We start from the raw sequence: 19,106 nt of genomic DNA on the forward strand, positions 1-19,106 counted from the left end.
AAAACAGTCTCAGATCTCTGCCACTTATGATATGGTAGCCTAGCTGAATGAAGTGTTGTAAGGGTTCCGGAGAATGCATGTGAACTGCTTTCAGCCCTTAGCATTTATATATGTCTAATTGGTTTTCAATATCAAATATGTTCATGCCAAGCCAAATAAATCAACAAAAAACCTGGTTACAAAAATCTATGGTTAGGTCATCACCTGTTCTTTAACTACAGTTGATTTCACAACTGGAACTTTCTTCCACTGCTTCCTGAGACCCTTATATATTAAGACTGCAATCCAATTAGATCCTGGAGACTTCTCAGAGAAACCTCTCAATTGAAGAGTAGAATAGGAAGTGTTAAAATAAGAAGGAACAATAAATAGGACCAAGGAACAGGATCCAGGTTGAGGTCATGCATACATGGAGAGGCAAGACTAGATAGGAGCAAACTGGATCCTTAATGACTAGAAGTGCTACCTTTAGAGACATTGTATAGAAAAGTGCAGGCTGCTGTTTACCTCTGCTGTTGAATAGCCCAGCCCACAGTGATGGGGAGCGAGCAGAAAGGTGTAACATGCTACATTTTCCAGGAGTCTTTGTTTTATATTGGTCCTCCTTCCACTCACCTTGCCATTCTGATGGGCATTTTGTTAGTTATTTATAAAGATCACTTGTGCCTGGGAATATATCAAATAACTATGGAGATCCCTATTCATTTGAAAAGGGTAATCCCTATTTTTTAAAAATTATACAATAGCACCACCTAGCACAACACTGCTATTCTTCTGCAACACATCAAGAGCATAACTGTGCTGTTTTTGTAAAATGAAGACTCATGCGTGTTTTTAATACTTTATAGCATTGCCAGCGTGAAAAAACCTCCTTGATCTTAGCTACAAATCCAAGACGCCGAGTCAAAAATAAATGCGATACAAAGTTTTGACTGTCTGGACATCTTACAAAACCTGTGCCATCTCCAGATCTGCCAGTATTATGTACAGTTGCAAGGTGTTATGGGGGTGGTAGCTTTTCAGGGCCAATAATTACATTGTAAGGTGCATGGATGGAACAAGCAGCATCAGTTGGGGAATAATGTATATAATTTCAGATTGTTGAACCTGACTTTATTGGGCCATACCCCCTTTCTGACTAAAAGGGGGTGATTCATTATATCGTAAGATATGTGGCTGATTGGTCCCATCGGGTCATTCTCAATTCAGACCAATGGTCTGAAGTAAATATTTCCAAATATGTCATCCCAAGACCTGGAAACTGTTGAATCAATCTTATCACATTAGAGAACCTTTCAGAAATTCTCTATTTGAATGGAAAATTAGAGAAGGCCAGGAAAGTGTTGATAAAATCTCTCAAAAAGCAAAATGGATTCCAAGAATGGCACCAGATGCTATTGTGGAGATGAATGGCAGTTAATGGATATTAATTGAAGACAAATTGGATTCCCCAAATGTCTAATATTGCTGTAACAAGGGGAAATTTTGTTACACATTACAGAACATATAATTTGACTTTCCAATTAATTTATTTTTTAGAAAAGTGTTCTTCTTGTAATAGGAACAAAAAAGTGGTGAATTACTTCCAAGAGGAGTTGCCACTTGGTATAGGAGCCATTCCAGAATGTCTTCCTGGCAGTTTGGCCATGAAAGGACAGCTTACAAACTGCTTTTGAGTACGACGTTTCAATTTTCAGATTAGAAAGAACAAGAACTGCTTTCTGAAAGTGTTCAATGCATGGGAAGGCGGCTACCTGAGGGATTTGTCCAAGAAGTCAGTCCCCTCTCTGACAAATCTCAAAAATCAGATACACTATGAAACAAACGGCCAGTTTTTGTGAACTGCCCAGAGAGCTTCGGCTATTGGGCGGTATAGAAATGTAATAAATAAATAAATAAATAAATAAATAATAAACGCAACCAGATTAACAGAGGAGAGAGCATTCTTCTAGCTGCCACCTCCAATTTAGATCTGCAGATGCTCCACTAAGTTCCAACTAATACCTGCAATTAAGGACTGGCCTCTCCTCTTTCTGCAGTTCTTCAAAAGGAATCAAACTGCTGCTGTTTTCAGTAGAGATCTCTGCTAGCTGCCACTTACTGCCTAGGCTTGAGAGCAATTCATTAAGTATTATTATTAAACTGTTTATTACCCTTTATGTGGACCTATAATGGATAGGGATTGATATATTTATATTATTTTTGTCATGCATTGTTCTAAAGCGCTTTGAGTGTAATGGTGCTATATAAATAAATAATAATAATAATAATAATGATACAAAAAAAAGCATTATAAAAATTAAGTGGCCAACTATGAAAGGAAACATCTCCTTCTCCACAAAGCAAGAATGACTGGGGCTCAACTTTCAAGCACTTCAATTCCAAAGCTTTATTGGATTTTGGAAACTTTGCACTGACACATGGAATTCATAAATATAATAAAATGAAATAAAAATAATACAGGAACCCACCAGATCTGGGATTGTACAGGGAAACATCATAGATGTTTTGTAATTCGTTATCTCTGAGGTAAAAGGCAGTCATTGTGGCATATGCTAGACAGGAATCCAATGTAAGTAGTTCTTGAATGACTCCTGTGATTCTGAGTTGCTCTTCTTAGTTTTAAGACAGGGGTGGGCAACTTGTAGCCTTCCAGATATTTTGGCCTACAACTCCTATCATCCCTTGTCAACATAGCTAATGGTGAATGATGATGAATATTATAGGCCAAATCATCCGGAGAGCCACAAGTTGCCAACCCCTGCCGCCTTAGGAGCTCCATAGAAGTCATAAAGCCCAGAACAATGCATCTACAATACCATGTACAATCCAAGTTCAATACTATAACTTAATTATATGGCTGTCTCCATATTCCCATACTCTACTAGGAGCATTTATTGAATTTTTTTCTTTTATTTCTCTCCCCAAGAGAGTATTTGCATTCCAAGATGTATACAACTTCTACTCTTAATGACCAAAGTATGTCAGAATCTGTTAGATACTGGTTGTATCTTGTCCACTGAAGCCCCACTTTTGTCTTTTTTATTTCAGAATTCATTTTCATTAATACCATAGCTTCAGCATGTTTGTGTACTCTACAGGAATATGTTGCATACTTAGTATGGTCCTCCAGATTGTTTTGGTTTACAACTTCTATCAGCCCTAGCCAGCATAGTTAATGGTGAGGGTGATAGGAGTTGCAAGCCAAAGGATCTGGAGGGGCATGAGTTGCCCACCTCTACTCTAAGGGTGATGTTCACAGACAAATTGTTAGAATGAAGTTGTTTCCCTTAATGTGAAAAGAATTAACGACCCAGTCAAATAGAAATTGTAACCTCATACCAATAAGTACTCTCAATAAAAGTCTTGGGTTGTCATCTTCAAAGGCATGAAACAACTGTGTAGCCAGGTGGTCTGTATCTAGCAACTCAGCCAAGTTTCTAGGTCCTTCCACTTTCCCTCTTCAATGTATATATTTTATTTGTATGTATAATGCTCATCCAAGTTCTGAGCATTTGGGTTTTCCCCCCTTATCTTTATCTCTTCCTTACAGGCTTTTCCTCCCCACTGATACACAATACCTATTCGAAGTTCATAACTACAATCCTGTTTCATACATACATACACACACACCTCTGCCTTTTATACATGCAACACACCCACTGGAAAGGATTTTCAATTTCAAAAGTTATATGAAGTTCACTAAGCAGGATTAATAAGCCTGTGTACATGTAGCTTTATATACACCCAATCATGTTGACATTACAGTTTCAAACAGTTTTCTATTACTTTATGCTTTATAAACTACCAATCAGTAGCAAAAGACAAGGCATGAACTGCATTCTTCATACCCCAGAACGGCTGTGCCTGAATCCTGAACTTGAAGACATTTAGAGGAAACATACAAGACAACATTCTTGCTGACTTCTACCCATGGCAAGTTACAAGCTACAATATACTGCAGTCTGTTTGTCCATGACTGCAGAACTATAACAGAATAATTACTATAGATATATACAAACTACTGGCAATGAATGCAATTTAAGAATCAAAAGGTGAAGCTACAGCCCCAGGTAGATCTAGCACTCTTGATTTTCTCTGCTATAGAATTACAAATTACTTCCACACACCACAAAGCTAAAACAAAACATTTTTATTCTAAATCATCTTATTTCCAACTCTAAACAATTTTGGTGACATAGATTAGAATTAGTAATATTTAACAATAGAATGCTACACGAATGTACAGAGGAACTCAATTACATGTGGTCAGAAACTACAAATAAGTCCACCTATACATATATACATAACATTGAAATGCAAACGCCAACAAATTCCATTTCAGAATCTTCGTGAATATGTTAATAGTGTTCCACTGAGAATCAAAGCTTTCACTTTCCCCCCACATCTACTTTCACTTAGTTTGAGGGAAAGAACCAGCATTCCTTTTACATTATTAGCTTAAAAGACTGCCCAAGAATTAAATGGCCACCTCTTAAACCAACCCTATTCAAACGTTGTGTGGAAAAACACAGTGTCGCGTGTCCTTCCTGATATTTCTTCTTTCCTCTTGGCAAATTTCTGATTTGGCCCTTACTTCTCTAAAGATACAGATAACAGAGACAGTAGTGTCGTATAAAGTATAACAGTCAGATGTTTGCATAAAGCATGAGGGATCTATTTAGAAAGATCAAGTTGTAAAAGGGGAGTGAAAAAGAACAAGGGGCACACACAAAAAGTTTTATAGGTTATATTGGGAAGGAGGAATAAAAGCGGCTAGTGATTGTTTTGAGAAGATTATGGTGTGGCCAATATCAAATGGTTCCTTGAAGTGTCCTTTCCTGTCCCTGGCCATTAGCTACTAGAAGAGAATTTAAAAATCCATGCCCATTTCATCAAGTGCATACTAGAACATAGTAAAAACTTAAAGACCGTAAAGCCGGTTTATTAACAAAAAGTGTCCATCATGTTACAGTTTTAAATAAATTTAATCTGAGGGGAGGAAGATCTCGTCACTAATGTATCTACTTAGTCTTTATGCCAATAGCAGATGTTGTTCACAGACTTTTAACTAAGCTGCACCTGAACCCCTGAGCATTGTCTGAACAGGATTCATTGTTCCTAGACCCGTTTCTTCTTCTGTAAAACATATGAAATATAATTACAGCACTAGTTAAAGTTAACCAGAGGTTTCAATCTGCTTTGGTGTCCTAAGATTTGAAACTTCAAAGGGAATCATTCAGAACAAACTTTTCAGTGAAAATGAGAGCAGACTGCATTGTTTCCTTCAAATCCACTCTGTACTAGAGCAGGTACCATTGCATTCCTTCAGCCTGTTTCATTATGATATTTCTTTATTGTAGGTGCATTGGTGATTTTAGCAAATTTATCGATTTCACATGCGCTGCAACTGTGAAAGAGAATGACAGGGTTATTTCGCAAGCGCCTCCTGCTTCAGTTGCCAGCTCTGTTCCTCCTCCCTCCATTCCTCATCTTCCCTCCACATCTGCTGCCACGAAGCTGTATATTAGGGGTGATTAACTTACGGCCTTCTAGTTATTTTGGCCTACAACTCCCATTGTTCCTCACACTTGGCAATGCTGGTTAGGGATGATGGGAGTTGTAGGCCAAAACATTTGGAGGGCCACAGGTTGCCCAGTCCTGCTGTATGTGAAGCTCTACTTCTCCCTTTAGTCTTAAAAATTAGTGCTATATGTGGAGCCAGACAACATTACATTGCCGTCTGAAAGCAGCTCCTACTTTCCCCAACTATTGCACTACTTCAGCCAAAAGACTTGCATAGAAAAAGAAAAAGATTAATAGGAATAGAACTCTTAAAACAAGTTTGTTTACATACCATCAGGAAAGAATACATATTTCAAAATCTGCCATTGTATTTTCAATCAGCTATGTTTCTCTCTCCTAAAGGAATACGGTCCCATAGCTGTAGCAATTGTTCACCAACCTGAGGTTCCAGTTCCTATACCAGAGAGAGGGGGAAAGACAGAAACAATAATAAAGGCTGCTGGAGCTGCTAAAGTTACAATACAGGTTTATAAAAAGGAGACCACTATATGAAATGGCATTAACAGTTTTGAGGCAATCAGCCTCAGCAGCGATTATCTTCATTACAGAGCAGGAGACTTGTCCTCCTTCACTCTAAAAGGAAGCTTTTTCCCTCTTGATAATATTTTCAGTAATGAGAAAACACTGCCCAATAAAAGTTTTAAAATTGACTATATCAAGACATCCTTGACACTGAAGACTAAAGCAACCAAGAAATCTGACCTTGATCATATCCTTGTACTCAGTCTGTAAAAACCAGCATACCTGGCCATCTCGGCTTATTTGTACTTTCTTGTTATCATTCCAAGGGTTGAGCAAGTGATGAGCAAATTGAAAGGGAAGACTTTCTTTCCGGATCCATTCCACCTTGAACACTCCCCCTAAACCAGTAGAACCCCAGTCTTGACTTTTCTCACGTCCTATCTCTGAAGACATTCGAGCAAAACCCTGTGACAAATGTTAACAAAATTGAACATCTAAATAAGTTCAAGTTATCAATATCACTTTTCAAAGTTATCAACCATCACTTTTAAGTTGCTTGTAACTCCGTTTAAATTGGTGGGACCGTGCCTAAACTTGGCAGGCAGCCTACAAAAGTGAGGAGGAGGTGGCGGCAGCACAAAATCCCCATGCCCCAACAGGCAGGGATGGGGAGATCGCGGCTACCCCGAAAAAGGGTGTGAGGTTTAGATCTCCATTTAAATTGGCGGACTGTGCCCAAACTTTATTTTTTTATTTATTACATTTCTATACCGCCCAATAGCTGGAGCTCTCTGGGCGGTTCACAAAAATTTAAACCATTCAAACTTGCCAGGCAGGCTGTCCAGGTAGATGAAAGCGGCAGCAGCCGAAAGCCCCACGCCTTAAGAGGCGGGGAGGGAGAGATCACAGCTGCCCCCAAAATGGAATGGAACCCCCCACTCCCATTCCAAACAGCTCATCCAGGCGAGAGGAAAAAGGGAATGCCCACAGCCGAAAACAGACCAATTGTGGAAGGGTAGTGACATTTCGGCAGCGCGATGATCAGAGGAACTGATTTTCAGCAGCAATGACTGATGGGATACTAGACTGAGACAGGGAGAGAGGGTCGGGATGCATGAATCAACATAGCATTGACTAATATTCAACTCGATGCTGATCCTAATCCACATCACGGTTGATTATTACCATCTCGCGAGAGTGTACCCCCTAGATAAGCAACAGTTGAGTTGCTTATTACTCCACCATTGACTACTGTGTTGTCCGAAAGCACCCTTTGTGTCCTGTTTTGGGCATTTTGTGTCCTGGTTCAATCAAACCCTGTGCTGATTCACACCCTTTATGTGCTGCTTAATTGGAAGTACAACACCTTGTACAGGGAGTGCAAAAGCTTAGTGAATATTTTTTGCTTATATATGACATAAGTGTATCAGAAAAGTGAGTCTTACAAAAATCCAGTGGTGGGAAGCTGCGTGATGACATCATCAATATGGCTGCCGCGCTATTATGTAGTTGCCATATTTAAATATGCACAACTTCTCACCCGTTTATGCTACAGAGATGATTTTTTTTCTTAAATGTTTCAAATTTAATGACATATTTTTTGTAATTACAAAAAGAGAGCACTTCGGCTATTGGGTGGCATAGAAATGCAAATAATAATAATAATAATAATATTGGTGAATTTTCTGTAGCAAATCTGACTAACAAACTCTCACCTGAAAATGTCCTGATCCCTGAACAGAAAATACCAAGTAAACAACACTGCTCTCCCAAAAGGCTCGATTCAGTTTCCGCTCGTTACTTGGGGTGGTAGACCAAATCCCCTTTTGCTGTGAAATCTCAAGGTTCCTCAAGTTGCTGCTTTTCATAATAAAGTACCGAACTGGCATATTTGGTCTCGGAGAAGGAGACTTGGAGCCCTGCAAAAAGAGGTATTGTTTGGGCCAATGGAACGCACCATGATTAGCCACTTATTTTTTTAAAAAAAGACCTTTCAAACAAGACTATTACATTCTTGCAGAAAACAGTTCAATAACTGTTACCTTTGGTACAAAGCAAATGCAAAATTTGGATCTGTATGTTACAAATTAAGGAAAGAAGCAGATATTGCAATCAATCATTCACACTGCATTTTAACTACCGGCTTGTGAACCCCAGAACAAGTGCAGCATAGGGCCAGCCTGTCCCCTCTGCCCTCTCCTGTCAATAGGTCTCTAGAAGTAGCATACAGTTTTGGGAGCTCTAGTCAGCTAAAAATGATGAAGCGGCCACCTAAGTACCGTATTTCTTTGATTGTAAGACGCCATTGATTGTAAGACGCACACTAATTTCAGTACCACCAACAGAAAAAAAAACCCTAAGACACACCTGCGATTCTAAGACGCACCCCATTTTTAAAGATGTTTATATGGGGGGAAAAGTGCGTCTTAGAATCTAAGAAATAGGGTACTTAGTATTTTGGCTCGTTGCAAAATGCAGAAGTCATTGTAGCCAGCAAAAACTGGAATGGGGTGAGCATAAGATTATACAAGGGTTAGTAGTCAGCCATGACCTCTTCTTTGAGAAACACAGATCCACAGATCTTGTTTTAGCCTAAGATCTCCTAGTCCAATTATTTTCTTCAATAATTCTCCATGTCTTGGAGTTTCTGTTCTACAGAAGCAAGAGAATATGGTCCTATTTCAAGGTGATAACAAGGAAAAGGCAACACGTATGTGAAAGAGCTTAAAATATGTACTCCACAAGAAAACGTTAGACCAAATAGATCGTACAAAATGTTGTCAGTTCCTGAGTTTTAGTGCTATGCATGATTGTGTCCTGACACAATACAAATATTTTACAACATTATTATTTCAGCAACCATTCATTTTTTAATGATTTATAAGAGGATAAGCAACAAGGACCATACCTTCGCAGATGATGGAGGAGAAGGACTGGCACAGGGGCTGGGATAACTGCTACTGTCTGTAGATTTAACAGACGACTGGTCTGACCTGTCATCTGTGCTTCGTTTGGAATGCAGAAGGCTTCTTTCTTTGTATTTCAGTGGTTGGTGAAACGCTGGAGAGGCAGACTTCATTAGGACTCTGAAAGTTGAAAACAAAACACACTGTTTAATATTCTAGGAGTATTCCTGAAGATGTCATGTACTGTCACTTACGGGGTTAAAAATCTGGTCTTTCAGGTCCACAGGTTTAACTACATTTTATATAAACAGTAAGCCAATGTGCTCTGAAATATAGCCTAGGAACAAAATGCACTTGCTTAGTGCTAACCTGCAATAAAATAAGCAAGACTAGCTGGTGGCTAGGTAAGTTATTCAAAAGCAAGGAGGGCACAACAGCTGTTTGCAAGTTAGTGCCAAGATTTATCATGAAAGAAGATATGAAAAGCAGGGATTAATATAATGTACGGGTGGGCGACCTCTCATCATTCCTCACTATAGGATGTGCTGTCTAGGGCTGGTGGGAGTTGTAGACCAAAACATCTGGAGGGCCACAAGTTGCCCAGATCTGGTGTAATGGCTGCTAGTCTCCAACAAACTCAAAGTCTATTCTGAGTCAGACTTGCAATTTCCCTCCCCTGTAGTTTATATAATGAAGCAATTCTAACTTTGTAAAAGAAGTGACATTTGTGACCAATCATCAGTACTGCAATTCACTTTGCTTATTTCGAAAACATAAAAATAAAGTATTTTATTTCTTTTTCCTTTTTCAAATTGTATTGTACTCTTTGAAAACTGCTTTTAAAATGCTTTAGAACTGTTAACATTACCTTAATATTGTATTGTTCTGTTCTTTGTTTATATCATAGCTTAAAGTTGATTTGGGGGGATTTCTGAAAGAGAAAAATGGCTAAATAATGTCAAGATGTCTGGGAAGATGTTTTACAAACATGTTAAGACTAAGCTCATACTATGCTCATGTCATGAATTGCTATTTCTTTAAAAACTGCGCAGACAAACTGATTAAGAGATTTGAATGTTAAAGCTCTTTTTTGTTAATGGTGTTTATGTTGTGAATTATTCTGCTAGCACTGATCTAAATCCAATGTTAGAGGAAGAAACGGCTCTGCTAAAACCATTCAGTGCGATTTCAGCATTCCATTCAACGAAAGCAAAAATTCTGGCTGAAAAGCAAAAGATTTAGGTAGCAGCAGAACCTCAGGTCTACCTTTTGTTGTAAAGAAATCATGACCACAACCCAACACCCCAGACGCACATGCTGCGGTCATGCCAGAAGCACAGCAACGTGCCAGACCACTGACTGGCAAGCTGAGGCCCTTTATTCTTTCTGTTGTGTACAGAATACACACCACTCAGAAACAGGAGTAAACTCTTAATGCATGAAACATAAGGCCTTGGTCTGAAATGACCCAATTCACTGAGTAGCAAGTGAAAAGCGGGGAAGGAGAGCTTAGGCCACACCTGCTGCTTCTATAGCCCTTTCCCTTGTGAAAAGACAGCCACAGTGAGCTGCATCCTTTTTCCTACTGTAACCCTTTTTAAGAACAGAGGCCTCACTAGATTAAGATCCATACAGAGCCTCTGAGCGCAGAGGGCAGAATAACTGTTTTACTCTGTACAGCACCATGTACATTGATGGTGCTATATAAATAAATAATAATAATAATAATAATAGTGTTTGGTCACTACTATTCCAGATACTGACCTTTCAGCATTAAAAGTGTCATCCACAAATTCTGCTTCTGCTGAGCTTTTTCGGCTGGTGTTTGTTCTCCATGAAGATGCCAAAGGAAGTTCCTCGGATGACATGGGCCTTGGTCTCTGTCCAATCCCTGAAGGCTGCTGGAGACCTGCAGATTGTTCTTCAGTGCTCAACACTGCAATGATTGCTCGTATAGTTGCCTCATCAACTTGAGACCAGGGCTTTGAAGGAGCTCTCATGCGCCGCAAAAATAAACTGTGCCATTTCTGTCTCAGTTGCAGGAGGAGGCTGGCAGCCTGTAATAAAGAAAGTTTTTATTCTAATACACATTCGCTTTGAAGGTTGAAAGTACAAATCATTGTATAAACAAGGGTTTCTATGGCTCCAGCACTTTATTATCTGGACTGCATAAGGAATTATATGATCAGTGACATGTATCTTGAAAACATTATCTTTTGAAGTTTTTCCCCGAATATATTTTTCTGCATTTAAATTAATAATTCGTCTTATATACATGTGAACATGCAAGGTACTTCAAATATAGGATTTCCCCAAGTTGAGATACCTGTTCCCACAGGAGTATAGAAAGAATCATGAAGAGCTTGAAGCAAACTTCACTGGCATGGCTTCTTGAATTACCATGCCTTTGGATGAAAGTACATGAAAATCAAGAGGTAATCTGAATCATTAGCCCTTCAAAGTTTTTTTTAGATTATACTTACTGGCCCCACCAATTGTCACATCATCTGACAGAAAATGCCATATTATTTATTATTGATCTCATTTGTACCCCAGCTTTCTATCCCACCTTTCTATCTAAATTGGCACTCCACATGGCTTACAATCGCTGATAAAAACAAGAATAAGCAAAAACATTAAAACAATTAAAAACATAACAATGGAGAAAAAACAGCATCTAGCTCAATAGACTTACTTATACATCAAAGGTCTGCTTGAATGAAGTGGTCTCTGCCTACTGGCATAAGGACAGCCGAAAGGGAGCAAAACTAGCCTCCCTCGGCAGGGAGTTACACAGGCAGAGAGTGGCCATTGAGAAGGCCCTCTTTTGCATTGCCACCAAATGTGACTCTGAAGGTGGTGGCCTTGGAAGAAGGACCTCTCCGAAAGATCTTAAGAACTGGGCAGGCTCATATGGAAGAAGGCGATCTTTCAAGTAGCTTGGTCCTAAGCTGTATAGGGCTTTGTAAGTCGTAACCAGCACTCTGAATTCTGCCTGGAAACAGATCAGTAGCCAGTGAAGCTGTAACAAGGGAGTCACATGCTCCCTGTAACCAGCCCCACTCAACACTGTTGACTGAAGTTTCCGAACAATTTTCGAAGGCATCCTCACATAGAGCACATTACAATAGTTCAAACGTGTGACTGTGGCCAGATCAGACATCTAGGAATGGGTGCCATTGCCGCACTAGCCTTAGCTGTGCAAACACACTCCTGGGCACCACCGAAGCCTGGGCAACCAGGTTCAAGGCAAAATGCAGAAGTATTCAAAGTCTGCAAGCCTGAGTCTTCAGGAGGAGTGTAACCCCATCAAGCACAGGTTGAATCCCTATTTCTTCATTTGCCTTTTGACTAGCCAGAAGCACCACGGTCTGGATTAACACCGATTTAGAACGCGAACAGCTTGGATTTGGATGGAAAGGAGATATAGAGCTGGGTGTCATCACTATACTGGTGTCACTGAATCCCAAAACTCCAGATAATCTCACCCAGGAGTTTAGCATATACGTGAAATAGCATGGGGGATAGGATGGAACCATGTCCATTCTAGTCAGCCACAACTAGGCTGGCAACTGTTACCTAGAGGACCTTTTCTTCTGCCACCCCCAGACTGAGGAATGGCCTGCCGGAAGAGATTCGTCAGCCTAATGCTCTCTCTAAGACAGCTGTAAAAACTAGTCTCTTCTGGCAGGCCTACCCAGATGAATTTTAAACCTAAGAATTTTGAAATGCTGTGATTGATATTTTAATATTGTATTGGTTTTATATGCTCTTTTAACAAATTTTATGTATTATATTGTATTTAGTGTTGCCTCAATCCAGAGGGAGATGTGGGTAATAAACGTATTATTGTTGTTGTTGTTGTTGTTGTCAACACAGGACAATGGCATGGTGTCAAACAAGGAATCCCCCAGCACTTACTTCTGAGATCACACCGCCAAGAAGGACTGGAGCCACCATGTAAAAGTGCCTCCCAGTCCTATCTCAGACAGATGCCTCAGAAGGATATTATGGTTGATGGTATTGAAAGCGACTGAGAGGTCCGGCAGAACCGACAGTGACACACTCACTCTGTCCAGCTCCCAGCACAGATCGTCCACTAAGGCGAACAAAGCAATCTTGTCCCATAACTAGGCCTGAAGCCAGGTTGATAAGGATCTAGACAATACAATTCATTCAGAAATCCCTAGATTATGAACCTACTGCCAATCAGTTTCATCAGGTGACCTCATGTTCATTTTGAAAGCAAGGGAGGGAAACCTTTAACTACTTTCATGCTTGATTTTGTAAACATCTGATGTCTGCTTATAAGTCATTTTTTAAAATAAACTGTGGGCAGCTTCTAATATCCCCGTTGATTCTCCTGTGCCCTGCAGGAGAAATTTCCCAATGTGCCCACAAGTCCAAAATGGTTACGGACCCCTGGACTAGGTTGTATCAGGAGGTTTATCCTGACCAGTGGCAGCCTATCCAGAATCTTTTTTCCTAGAGACCCTTGTTAAGCCATGCCCCGCTCCAAGTCTCATAACATACCCACTCCACCCCACCACAGCTAACCCCATTCAGAAGGGTCTCCTGATCATGTAGCATTTTCAGGGGCTGGAGGGGCTGCCACGGGAAGGAGGGGGGAGAGGAAATCCACATCCACCAGTGCAGTTGATCCAGTGTAAATCTAGAAGCCATTCCACATAATGAATTTGCTCTAATACCTTCATTAATTATTTTGGCTACTCTTTTCTGCACCATTTCCAACTTTACAAGAGCTTTTTTTTTCATGTTCAACTGGAACTGTATAAAGTATTCCAAGAGGACCACAATATATATTTATATAAAAGCCATTGCCAATCTTGGTTCTGTCAGTAAATACTGAGAGAGCAGGGAAACAGAATTACCTATTTCACTTGGCAGTCAAATGTGAAGTTTAGAATCCTAATTTTTAAAATTGTTTCAAGATAAAATATTAAAGCTATCTTTGAGACCATACATTTTCTGGTACAAACATGTTTTAACAACAAAGTACCCACCTCTGGATCTAGTTTAAAATTGAGCCATTCATCCAGTTTCAGTGCAGCTAAGTTAGCAGTTGTTCTATCTTCCATCTCACTATCACTGCTGTCATTGGGAGCACCATCCACTGCATAAGAAAATACAGATCCTATATATTAACATTTCATAAACAATGCACCCTATTTAGAGTACTTGAACAATGTGAGATTTGCATTTTTAATCCATACTAAAACAATTCTCTAAAGTAATTCCTGGTTCTAAGCCAGAAACACGCTGGGTTTTTTTCTAGAATGTGTTCTTCGAGAATCATTGCAACCTTGTAGATCCATGTTATTTACTTAATGAGTTAGCTTATATGGGAGTAACCACATTGTGACTGGGTTCGGACGACACAATAGCCAACAGTTGCCTAAATAGTCAACCACTGACTATTGTGTCGTCTGCTGGGGAAACACCACACCACAGTTGGTTATTTCCATGATAACCAACACAAATAATCAATGGTGTGCAGAGTTGATTATCACATAATCTATAGGGCTCCACTGACTACTTCACATGCCTACAGAGTTGTGAGGCAAGAGCTACAGAAACCCCTGCCGCTCTTGCCCAGCGGGGCTCTACTGGCATATGTCAATCGTCCTGGGAAGCGTGTGGCAAGTTGCCAATTGTGCCATCCCTTGATGGGGCACTGTGATTGGCGGCTCCCCACATACTTCCTGGGACAGGCACATGCCGGCCCTGGGTGGAGCGCCACCAATTGCAGCACCCCATGTGTTCCCAGGAAAACGCACGTCCCTTGCTGCCCCGTGACACATCTGGATATTGGTTCAAGGGGATCGAAGGAGCTCCTTCCATCCTCTCGAGCCAATATCCAAATGGCTCATGTGGTGGTGGTGGGGGGTGTCAAAGGACGTCTCCTGCGGGAGATATCCTTCCGCCAAGAGAGTCCTCCCCACTCTACTCCTGCCCTCCATCCGCCGCAAAGTGCTGGCGATGCGGGATGCTAGGAACTCCTGCAGCTCTCAAGCAGCAGCAGGAGTTCCTAGTGTCCCCCGTCACCAAGCACTTTGCGGTGAACAGAGGACGGGGCACAGGAGGAGAGTGTCTGCCTGCGTCCCACTCTCTGCTTGCCATTTGTGCATCTCAAGACAGCACAAAGGAGAGAAAGACTCTCTCTTTCATACCATCCCAAGATGCACAAATGGCAAACGAAGAGTGGGGCGCCGGAGGAGTGCATCCTCCTGTGTCCTGCCCTGTTTGCCATTTGTGGATGGGGGCAGAGAGAGGGGGATGCTGTCAGAAGAACTCTGAAAAAACCCCACCCTCTAACATCTGCTGACATTATCCAATCCACTTTGGAACAATAGTTTACACATTTACCTGTAAGGATTCATCATATAAATCACTCTCATATATTAAAAACAGAACATACCTCTGAAGGATGAAGGCTCCTGTAAAGCATTACTTGGCAACCTAGCTGATCCACAGAAGAGAGCCACAGTGACTGGTGTCACAACTGAGCAGCACCTGATATTGGCTATTCGGTGGGCTCTTGTCATTTCATCATATATCAGCCAATCTGTGGGGAGTGCCTGAATAGCTGCCACTTGACCATTTGCTGGAGGAATCTGTTAGCATTAACACAGGAGGACATTTTAAAAGATTTTCTTCTTTCAGTGCAATAAAAGGGGCAAGCTAAAACATCAGTTTGCAAGTCAACATTCCTAGTTCTTTGCAAAAAACAAAAATAAAAAAAATGGTTAGGAGCACCCAAAGCTGTAGCAGTTTTGAATGAAAGCAGCTGAGGAGCTCATCATTGTCTGGATGGGAGATTACTGGAGCTCCATACTCTGAATATTCTAATAGAAAAGCAGGATAACGAACTGTGGATGAAAATATAGTATCTTAGAACAAAAATTCGTAAGCAGACATCCTAAAGGAAGTTTAAATGTTTAATAATTAAGAATCATTTAATTAATATATTCCTGTTCATATAAAACTATAGGTATGAGTTTATGTATGTACACATATGCATACACTTCCCAACTGTGGTATTGGGGGGAAACATGGGGAGGGTATTACTTCAGTATTTCATAAGCTAATGCCTCAAGTGTTCTGTTAAAGTTCCATTTTTGTTTCAAAAGGCAGATCCAACCAAAAACTGAACTTACAGAACAAAATTACCCTCTAAACCATGGATAGGGACCTTCCAGCTCATTGGCCAAATCTGGTATACCAGGCCTCCCCATCTGGCACGCAAAGACATCCAGCGAGGGCCCTCCCCCTCAGTCAGAACAGGGGTTGGAGAGGAACTCCTGTCTGAGCTGTAATAGTGCTGCTATGAAAATGAAAATCCTTCCCCTCTTCAGCAGATCTGCAAGGATTAGTTGAGGATGGGTGTTTGAGAAAGAAGAGGGTCTTTGTATGAATGAGGTGAGCATGTGTGTGTGTATGTCTTTCTATGTGAATGGGATATGTGTGTGAACAGTGGAGGGGGCATATGCCAGTGGTGGCTCTGCTCACTTCGTTCATTGCCCTGCCTGCTTCTGGCATGCAGCCCAAAATATCCCAGGCCTGGAGCAAATATGTCCCTCAGTTTTAAGCTCTTCAAGTGACAAATTGGTTCGCACTTTCATAATTTAACAGAATAAAGCATGACAAAACATGGAAAGAAAGATCATGACCAAGGTAAATATTCCAAACACTTTGTGAAGTGAACTACTCACATCACTGATTCCTCCCGCCCACCCCCAAACTAAACGGGCTCAGCCTATATCCAAGTGCAAAATAAGTATGCACAACACTTATATAAAATGAGTCTATTTTTATATACATGGATGTGTCTACATAAAGTTGATTTGGCACATCCAGTGGCAACAAGCCACAGCAGAAATCAGTACAGGAACTGGTTTCCAGTACACACAACAGACATGGAGGAACACATAGCCCACATGCAGGAATATTGTGTAAGCCCTACACAACACAGATGTTCTGAGTTAAAACCTGGAAATACTGTTGGGTGCTAAAACAAGATAAGCAAAATTATTTAGCAAAGGCATCTGTCACATCATTCAACCAGCTCCTTGCTTTCCATAAAGGCAAGAATAAGCAAAGCATTCAAAGCCATTAAGGGTGCAATCCTATGCATGTTTAAACAGAAAATAAGCCCTACAACTCCCAGCATTGCACCCTAAGACTGCTCACAGAACAAATGAGCTGTCCTTCCTTTCCACTGCACAAGTCTGCCATCCTAATACTAAATTTTATATTATCTTACCTTTTTATATTGGGGCTGGCTAAGAACTGAGGTAGGATGAAATCTGACTTTTTTTTCTTTTGGCCCAGTTAAGACAATGTTCTCTCTATCAACGTGAACTATATTTGGATACATTCCAGCTACTAAGGCACCTTTAACCACAGCCCAGTTTTCAGAGTTTGTATTAACGTCTCTTATATCACCACCACCTCTGGCTCTAACAAAACCTAAAAAAGCAAGACATTTATATTCTGTTAATTATTTACGAAACAATTCTCATTTTCAGGCACACCTGCCTGGCAAGCATTAGCGTCTTAGTGTTATGAATTTGTCCTTTGCTAAGTGCATTCAAGTCTATAGTTCCAGTATTTAGGAAGCCTTTGGCTACCAGTTAACTACCTATAGCTGATCAATACACCTTAAACAATTTTTTAAAAATGAATTCAATTTGATCTTGTACTAGCAAGAATTAGTAAAAGAAAATGTTTTGATCCATTTTTTATTTTTATTAGAAGTATACTTGTAACATCACATCAACATGTAACGTACATAAAATGGTGTAGAACATTTCTGATGTTAAACACAGCTGTGTTAAACATTCTTAGATCTTAACTGATTAACAGGAAACAGAATTTGTGAAACATTTCTTGTTCTTAAGACTTCTAGTCCTAATAGCTTAAAAAGGCAAGCTTTTGTTCTAAGTACCAAGTTCCCTATTCAATACTGAATAGGCTATTCAGCTTGCAAGTACACAGAACACATTTATACTTTTTTGGTATAGAAATTACCTCACAACTAATACTATCTACTGTCCCTTAAATTAGGCCTCACAGTCCTAATTATCTCATTGTTATTAAAGATTCCTAAAAAAACACAGAATATACAAAAAAGGTTTACACGTACACCTTTCAGGTTAGATATGATAAAGTTTGAATTATACCTATGAAAAAGTTTGAATTATACCTATGATAAAGTTTGAATTATACCTTTGAAAAGTTAACTCCTTACTCAAAGTCTGCCAATTAAGTCTATACATTTTTCTAGACATCTGTATATCAAGCTTTCTGATGTATATACCTTACACAACTTTAAGTACACTTTTGACCTGAAATAATACAGTCTCACACCTGTTCATTACTCAAATAACTCTTTGGCCCAAGTCATAGAGCAGCATATTCTCTTTGGATACCATACAAGTCAACTTGACCATTATTTTTTATGCCAATTACCCAGAATTCATTGTGAACCAACTTGTATCTTGATTACTTTTCACTTATTTACATTTTCAAATTCTTATTTATCATTCACATTTTGCATTTCATAAGACATCCTATACTGTTTTAAGAGTTTAGCATTAGTCTTCCAGCAAGACCAATAAAGCAAAATCAGCTAGTTCCTAAAAATCCAGGTCATTAGCTCCCACTCTGTTTTATTGTTTACTAATTTGCACAATCGGAATTATGGATTCAGTTGTGAAGAATCCTGCCTTGGGTTGCAGGATGGGCATCTTCAATTCCCCCCTTTTTCCCTTTTTCTTTTTTGCGTTTAAGACATTATACCCCAATACATTATTTCGTGATTTAACTCAGTATACTAATTTATGAAGTTTTGAGTTCAGCTCTGCTGCCAGTTATGTTGAACTTTAGAGGAATAGTCCCACCCACCCAAAGAATCCCTCATTTGACTTCTTTGTGCTCCTGAGCTGAACTTTAAAGTATTAGCCCATCAACCCAAGGTTTGAACAGTAGGAGAAACACTCCAAATACATACCTCAGAATACAGCTACTCTATCCATTAATACAGTAAAATCCAGGATGAATGTTTAAAAACTTTTTGTAGCCAGGGGTGGAGGTAGGAGCTCAGTTTAATGAAAAAATGTGTATATATAC

At 39.9% G+C, this 19,106-nt stretch overlaps 1 protein-coding gene across 2 annotated transcripts in view; it reads right to left on the reverse strand.

Annotated features, from left to right (window-relative positions):
* Positions 1-2,374: 2,374 nt before the first annotated feature.
* Positions 2,375-19,106, reverse strand: part of YTHDC2 (YTH N6-methyladenosine RNA binding protein C2) — a 43,701-nt gene continuing 26,969 nt past the window's right edge. Inside the window, exons 22-31 of one of the 2 annotated variants that reach the window (XM_063129517.1) lie at positions 17,239-17,444; positions 15,394-15,589; positions 13,979-14,088; positions 10,719-11,011; positions 9,823-9,885; positions 8,957-9,134; positions 7,764-7,967; positions 6,331-6,513; positions 5,858-5,980; positions 2,375-5,410 (exon numbers count right to left, since the gene is read on the reverse strand). In XM_063129517.1, coding sequence (XP_062985587.1) covers positions 5,900-5,980; positions 6,331-6,513; positions 7,764-7,967; positions 8,957-9,134; positions 9,823-9,885; positions 10,719-11,011; positions 13,979-14,088; positions 15,394-15,589; positions 17,239-17,444 — 1,514 coding nt within the window. In that variant the 3' untranslated portion in view covers positions 2,375-5,410; positions 5,858-5,899. The remainder of the gene's footprint in view (positions 5,411-5,857; positions 5,981-6,330; positions 6,514-7,763; positions 7,968-8,956; positions 9,135-9,822; positions 9,886-10,718; positions 11,012-13,978; positions 14,089-15,393; positions 15,590-17,238; positions 17,445-19,106) is intronic. The other variant, XM_063129518.1, reaches the window with a different exon arrangement.

This window comes from Elgaria multicarinata, chromosome 6 (assembly GCF_023053635.1).
Source record: "Elgaria multicarinata webbii isolate HBS135686 ecotype San Diego chromosome 6, rElgMul1.1.pri, whole genome shotgun sequence".
NCBI lineage: Eukaryota > Metazoa > Chordata > Lepidosauria > Squamata > Anguidae > Elgaria > Elgaria multicarinata.